The 8,248-nt window shown below is 34.6% G+C and overlaps 1 protein-coding gene across 1 annotated transcript in view; it reads left to right on the forward strand.

Moving 5' to 3' along the window:
- The window catches only part of LOC103603833 (brefeldin A-inhibited guanine nucleotide-exchange protein 1), a gene marked incomplete at its 3' end in the record, with an annotated part of 90,328 nt that extends 85,694 nt beyond the window's left edge, over window positions 1-4,634 (forward strand). Inside the window, exons 21-23 of the mRNA XM_008588421.1 lie at window positions 3,089-3,217; window positions 4,096-4,254; window positions 4,484-4,634. Coding sequence (XP_008586643.1) covers window positions 3,089-3,217; window positions 4,096-4,254; window positions 4,484-4,634 — 439 coding nt within the window. The remainder of the gene's footprint in view (window positions 1-3,088; window positions 3,218-4,095; window positions 4,255-4,483) is intronic.
- Window positions 4,635-8,248: the final 3,614 nt, after the last annotated feature.

The raw sequence follows: 8,248 nt of genomic DNA on the forward strand, positions 1-8,248 counted from the left end.
ATGGGTTGAGAATGAGGTGGCTAGGGAGATAATTTAGAGGGAATACTGGAATATAACTGGTCTTATCTTCTGGAATAATATAGATAATGATGTTAAAATATGAGAAACACTTCTTCAATATGAAATAAATTTTATAAAACAGTTTTTTGTTTTCTTTTAAATAATCTCATATCCTTAGTTTGCTTCTCTTTTCAAATAATGTTTTTTGGTGGTGGTGGTGGTGGTGAATGGAAGATTAAAAAACAAAAAGAGTAAGAAACCAGCTATAATTCTACCACTCAGAAATAACTTCTCTTACCATGTTTATGTACTACTTTTCTTAGTAAAATAGTTGTGATCATACCATGTATAAAATTTTATATCTTGCTATTTCTCATAAATATTTCCCCAATTTATCAAAAATTCTTCATAAGCAACTTTTGTGATCTATTCTCTGGATTATCTGTAGTTTATTTAAACATCCTCTAAGCTAGAATTAACACTCTTTTCTCTCACTGCCATTCATACTGGCACTCTCCTACTCCAGATGCCCTCATTTCCCTCTCTGATTATGGTAATGTTCTCCCATCTGGCATCCTCTTGTTTACTTTTGCACTCCTCTTAGCCATTCACAGAGGCCAGAGTGATCTTTTTAAAAAGTAAGATGAAATGCCACCTTCTTCTTTAAAGCTTTTCATAGACTTTGCATGACACTTTGATGAAACCTAACATACCCACAGGATCTGTAGACCTCCCAGGTCTGACTCCACTTGCCTCTCCAAAGGTATCTCCAGATCTCATCTGACTATGCTGCAGTCATACCAACATTGTTTCAGTTTCTAGAATGTCTTAAATTTTTTTCTTTTCAAGACATTCATACAAGGTGTGTCCTTTGTTTAGAATGTTCTTTCCTTCTTTGCCTAAGTAGTTTCTAGTTTAAAGGTCACCTTCCCAGAGAGTTCTTCCCTGACCCCTTTAATCTAAATTAGGTCCCTTTGCTATGCTTTTCCTTTATTGTATTTATAATTTATTTATTTATTTATATACATTATATATATTTATGAGGCAAGGGACTACATCTGTTCACTTTAACCAGTATCTAGTATAGCTCCTGGCTTGTGGTTAATGCTCAACAAACAAGCATTGGCTGAGGGAATGAATGAATGATAAATTCCTTGGGAGCAATTTATAATATTAAGGGGTATAAACATTTTTAAGAACATTTTTACGTATTGCCAGATTATATTCTACAAAGGTTTACACAGTTATGAGTGGACAGTTTCACTGTTCCTTGAATATTATTTAGGTGTAATTTGATAGGAATCAAAAACAATGATTTCTCTTAATGGAGTTTGAACTTTTTTTTTTATATACTGGCTTGAGAACCATTTGTATTTTTTATAAAATATAACACAGGTTTCCAAATAGATGTGCTGTTTCTCTATAATAGAATGTGTAATTTATTGCTTTCATGTAGTACTTTGTAGTTTCCAAGTACTGCACTTCATATGTTTCTAACAGCATCTCTGTGTAGTGGCAGTCCAAATTTATGGATGAGGAAAAGTGAGGTTCAGAGAGATTAAATAAGTGGCAGGGCTAGGACTAGAACCTAGATACTGTGACTTAACTTCCTTTGTTTAGAGATTCTAAACTTTGTAAAGTTTAGAAGCAAATCTCTGAGTAATTCTGTTTTTCTTAGTAATGATAAAAGCTTTATAGATCTTTTTAAAATTCCAGTTGTCATGTCTATAGAACCCTGGTATTATTATTTTTCATCTTTGCAGCTATATGGGTGTATTAGTCTGTTTCTGTTGCTTATAAGAAAAAACACAGAACTGGGTATTTTATAAAGAAAACAAAATTTATTGCTTACAGTTTTGGAGGCTGGGAAGTCCAAAGTCCAGGGAACACATTTGGTGAGGGGTCTTGGTGGTGGTGACAGTGACCCAGGGGTCTCACACGAAAACAAAATTTATTGCTTACAATTTTGGAGGCTGGGAAGTCCAAAGTCCAGGGAACACATTTGGTGAGGGGTCTTGGTGGTGGTGACAGTGACCCAGGGGTCTCACATGACAGAAAATGGCAGAACAGGGAGTGTGATAATTCCTCATGCACTCTCCTTTTACTCAGAACCATGCCCCTGACCACTGTTATTAATCCATTCACTACGGCATGGTCCTACAATCTAATCACCTCTTCAAGGCCCTACCTTTCAATTACTGTGATAGGATTTCCCACCCTCAACAGTTACAGTGGGGATTAAGTTTGGGGGGACATTCAACCCAAGGCAATGGGTATATAATTTTGATTCATGATGACTTACTGAAAGGATGTCTCACGCCAGACATTTCAAAGTTACGTGTTTAATCAGGATTTTTAGTAGTCAAAAAGTAGCTCTTTTTTTGTTTTACATTACAACTTTGTTAGCTATTCAGAATTTTTATAGTAAAATTTTAGTAAACATATATTTCTTATATGTTTAGTAAAATATGTTTCTTCATTACAGTCTTCCATAGTCTGTAATGAAGAAATATATTATTGAACTTTTAAAAGAATATTGTCTAACTACCATCTAGAGATATCACTGATATTTCAATGTAAAATAATCTAACTATTAAAACGATTAGTTTAAATTATGTCTTAAAGAAAAGAGGATGATGTAATTGTTCCAAGTAGGAAAATGATTAAGAGGATTTTGTTGGAAATAAAGACTCCATAAAATATTGCAAGGGACAAAGCTTACAAAGAGAGATGAGTTCTGAAGTCAGAGGTAAACTAATATGTTTTATGAATATTGACTACTCCCATTTTTTTATTGATGTGAATGATTTATAGATGCTGTTCTGAAAATATGCCTAACATCTCCTATTGAATTTATGATCTTATTCTCCCACTTACTTAAGACCAGGAGGTATTGTATAGTTTCTCCCCTTTGTCTAAGAAAGATTTCCAGATAACTATGCCAAGAACTTCATTTCTTTTTTTTTTAGAACTTCTTCAAAACTTGTATTGTCTGAATAAAGCTTTGTGAAATATTAATGTACAAGTATAATACAATTTAATTATCACTTGATGTCCATGATATATTTATAATTTTTAATCTTTCTAGTTGGCTTGGACACCTTTTCTGGCTGCATTCAGTGTGGGTCTACAAGACTGTGATGATACCGAAGTAGCCTCTCTTTGCCTGGAAGGTATAAGATGTGCAATCAGAATTGCATGCATTTTCAGCATTCAGGTAACAAAGAATTTTGCCTTTGTGGCTGCTCTGGAAAACATTAATTACTTATCATTACAATAGTTTAAATTACAATAATTTTTTATATCTGCCTTATTAAAAACTAAATTTAAATTTATCATGGAATTTAAGTGAATCTTAATGTTTAAGTTTCTAAGAAGCTATGATAGAAGGGGTAGTTCTATATAGATCTGTTTTAAATTCATTATGATAACTTTGGTTACAGTTTTTTTCTTTATAGAATATTAGCTGTTAAAAAAGTTTCTAAGACATTGCATTCCTTTATGTTAATCTGAATATCTTATTTAAACATATTGTATATTCATATGTATTGAGTCATTTTATATTTTTTTATATGACTCTGTAACTTAGGCTTGAGAAGAAGTTATTCTTAGGAGAACCAAGTATCCAGTACATAATTTTCCTGAAAGCAGTCCCTTCCAGTCATTTATATGCTTTGTCTGAGGATAAATTTTAGCCAAACTTTTTGTTTTAACCCATTTCACATTTAATTGTGAATGTTATGGCACAGCCTACTGTGGAGAAAAAAGGAGCAAATTTATAAATGAGGTTTATGTTAATCCACACAGTACTTGAAACAAAAGTGCTCAATGAATACTTTTTTACTGTGTGAATTAATTTATCACTAAAATCTCATCTTGATTTTTAACATTGCCTTTGGATTTGGGATATTTATGCCTTTTCTGCATTCATCATCTTAAAAGAAAAACCTGTATTTTGTGGTATTATATGCAGTTTATGATGTGTCAGTTAAAAACTTTAACAAGTAGACAGAATTTGTTAGTAGGGAATTAGAGATCAATCAATCAATCTGCTGTGTTTACAATCAAGTAAATATGCATTTCCCTTTTTTATAGCTGGAAAGAGATGCGTATGTCCAGGCACTAGCAAGATTTACCTTACTTACAGTGAGTTCTGGTATTACTGAAATGAAACAGAAGAATATTGACACAATAAAAACACTTATAACAGTGGCTCATACAGATGGAAATTATTTAGGAAATTCATGGCATGAGGTATAAGCACTTTATTTTCAACTTTGCAATTTGGTTAATAAAATGAGCTAATGCTAAATATTCTATCACTGACATGCTTAAGTGTTTGGGGAGCAAACTAATTTTGTACATTTAGCTTCTTATAATGATTTATATTGTAGCCTATGTTTAAATTCTAGCTGCATATATTTAAATATTTTTGAGAATATTTTTAACATGGAATTTAAAATTTTTCCTTTTTGTAATTAAGATTCTGAAGTGCATCAGTCAGTTGGAGCTGGCACAACTTATAGGAACTGGAGTAAAACCTCGATACATTTCTGGAACAGTGCGAGGCAGAGAAGGATCTCTTACTGGAACAAAAGATCAAGCTCCTGATGAATTCGTGGGTCTGGGGCTAGGTGAGAGTTTTTAAAATTCTTTTTATGAAGTATCAAAAATGGTTTTTAACTTCCTCATCATAAGTCATGTTATTGTAGCAATGAAATATAATGACAAAGATAAGATAAAATACCCTTTGTCTAACCTTATGAGGAAAAGCAAGATGACTAAGTAGAGAACTAAGTCTTTTTTGTCTGGTCTGGTTTGCAATATTAAGTGACGCTTAGTCTTTGTCTCCTACTTGGGAGTGGGAGAAGATTGCAGTTTAAAATTACCTGCTTTTGCAAACTAAAGGTAATATCTACTCGTAGGATTTTTAGGATTAAATGAGAAAATAAATGAATGGACTTAGTACAATGGCTGCTCTGTTAGAACTTTCTGGACATTCTGTCCATCCTCTCTATTCCACCTCCAAACAAGAAATCCAGAGACATGACTTAAAAAGTACAGTAAAGAATATGACTGAGATCCAGGAATATTTACCTTTTAAGGCTCTGTACTGTAACATTACATTCCTGGACATTTTTTATGTTTTTATATTTTAGTGACCTCTCTGTTGTTGCTACCAGTAAAAATTTTTAGGAAATCCAAAAGAATTTCAAACTTGTAAAAGATCCATAGGGAAAGAAGTAAAGACCAGGACCATAAGTTGGACTAGGGAACATTATTTCCTGGTGGTAATCCAACTGAAGAAGCTAGTAATGCAGTCTGTCCCTCAATGGTACCATGGATGCTTTTTGGTATTGTGAGGTCTGGGAGGTGTAGGTGTAGACGTGATAACTTAGTGATCCAACAGCAGGATTTAGAACTGCCTGAACGTCTGCATGGTGACTTATGTAACCTGAAGTCCCACTCTGAACATGAGAACTGTAGTTACTCTATGAGGTATCAAGAGATACAGATGAAAACAATTTCAGGCAAGTGAAATGAATGTGCACTGATTCATTCAATAGATTTGAAAAGGCTTGGAGAGTGTGGGAAGGCACAATAATGACAGGAATTAATTATCCGGGCTCAATTTTGTCACATAGGACTACAGAATTAAGTTACACTAAAAATAAAACACCAGTGGAATATTTTGTCTTCTAGACGTTTTAGTCAAACAAGAGAAATAATGATACTTGCCTGTAATGTTTAATTAAAATTAATTCGTTCACTGTGCTGTTATTCTACTTAATGTTGCAAGGGATATGAGATGACCTGTTTTAAAACCTCCCTTCAGAAAAATGGGAATTTACATAAAGATACACATATTTTCAGATCTGGAAGTGGAGTGGCTTCTAGGCTGCTACAGAGACCAATAACCCTCTTTATGCTTTATGTAGACTTTCTCTTATGTTGTCTACTTCTCCTTTTGGTCTATTCCATCCACTCACTTCTGATTCATCATGTTCTCAATTTTAAGTCTACATGCTAGAGGGATCTAGACTATTGACTTGGTCCAGATAGGACAGAGCCCTCCCTTCAGGCTGTCTTGTTAATTACTAGCCAGCCCATGTGGCAGATATCTACCCCTGTCCCTCTGTGCACACCTACTTAGACAGCAGATGCTTTCTTGAGCATGATACTGTAGTCAGAATTTAAGTCAGAGGAATATGTGGTACAGACAGTGGAGCCAGTTTCGGGTGTGTATATATGTTTTTGTTTTAAACTGATACTCTCCTTTATTAACAGTATCCATGCATCAAGTATTCCATGTAACCAATTTGACAGGGTTGAATATATACGAGGATACTTCAACAAGTTTGTGGAAAAATGCAATTAAAAGATAATACAAATCTTTCCATGAACTTTTTTTTTTTCCTTTTTGTCTTTTTTTACTGACCAGTAACGGGATCGCAACCCTCGGTGTCGCGCCTGTACCGGGGACCGGCAACAGGATCGCAACCCTCGGTGTTGCGCCCACACCACGCTCAGCCAGTGAGCGGGAACCGGTCTCCACAAGGGATCCAAACCCTCGGCGGGAGCGCCGCCGCGCTCGCAAGCGGCACACTCTGCAGTGTGCCACCGGGCCGGCCCTTTCCATGAACTTTTTGAAGACTCGCATTTATCTGACTTTCTGACTGATAGGGTAGAAGTCTGTGCTTTCATTTTTTTCAAAACATGAAACTTTCAGTTATTAAGAATACATAGTGTGTAATTATTAGATTTGAATTATGTGCATTCTGTTCTTTTAGGAGATATAGATATAGATATAGATATAGATATAGATATAGATATAGATATAGATATAGATATAGATATAGATTTTTTTAAAGATGACCAGTAGGGGGGATCTTAGCCCTTGACTTGGTGTTGTTAGCATCACGCTCTCCCAAGTGAGGTAACTGGCCATCCCTATATCGGGATCCAAACCCGTGGCCTTGGTGTTATCAACACCACACTCTCCCAAGTGAACCATGGGCCAGCCCTAGGATATATATTACTTTAAAATTCAATGATGTGATCACATGAATATTTAGAGAATATTCACAACGCATGTATCTTTGTTCTTAGTTAAGCTAAATATGTGTGCTTTTGATAGTTTGGTAAAACTGGAATTCTTAGCCTATTATGTTTTGCTGTCATACAATTCTTTGAAAGATCTCATATTTGTGAGATGGGTTCTCTGGATTCCTGGATATTTTATATATTCTTTGATTCAAATATTTTTATTACTAATAATTATAAATTATCTTATTTAAATGTATAAGGTATGGAAAGCTCTGTGGAAAGAACATTCAGCTGATACACAAAGGAAGTTACATGATGATTTGCATTATTTTTTCTCGTAGATTTTTCATCATTAAATTCCTATAGCATGCCACACACTTCAAGTATTCCTTTACACAATTCTATTTCACTTCAGGTTTTTATTTATCCTTGTTCACTTGTATTATAGAAATATACTCTTAAGTTGTCTACCTGACTCTGATATCTCTTCACATTTCAATTCAATATACTGTCCAGATATGACCAGAGTTTTTTTTTTTTTTTTTCAAAATGTGGTATATACATGCAATGGAATATTATCCAGTCTTTTCTTTTCTTTTTTTTTTCTTTTTTAGTTTTATTTTCTTGATATACAATGTGGTTGATTATTGTGGCTCATTACTGAAACCTCCCTCCCTACTCCCTCTCCTCCCTCCCACCCAGCAATGTCCTTTCTGTTTGCTTGTCATATCAACTTCAAGGAATTGTAGTTGTTATGTCTTCTTCCCCCCCCACCCCGTTTTTTTTTTTGTGCGTGTGTGTGTGACTTTATTTATTTATTTTTAGCTCCCACCAATAAGTGAGAACATGTGGTANTCACCCCTCCCTCCCAACAGTGTCCTTTCTGTTTGCTTGTCATATCAACTTCAAGGAATTGAACTTATTATGTCTTTTTCACCCCTCCCCGGTTTGTGTGTGTGTGTGGGTGTGTGTGTGTGTGTGTGTATTTATTCATTTATTTTTAGCTCCCACCAATAAGTAAGAACATGTGGTATTTCTCTTTCTGTGCCTGACTTGTTTCACTTAATATAATTCTCTCAAGGTCCATCCATGTTGTTGCAAATGGCAGTATTTCATTCGTTTTTATGACTGAGTAGTATGCCATTGTGTAGATATACCACATTGTCCATATCCACTCATCCGATGATGGACATTTGGGCTG

Source organism: Galeopterus variegatus, unplaced genomic scaffold (assembly GCF_000696425.1).
Source record: "Galeopterus variegatus unplaced genomic scaffold, G_variegatus-3.0.2 Scaffold4815, whole genome shotgun sequence".
NCBI classification, from domain to species: Eukaryota; Metazoa; Chordata; class Mammalia; order Dermoptera; family Cynocephalidae; genus Galeopterus; species Galeopterus variegatus.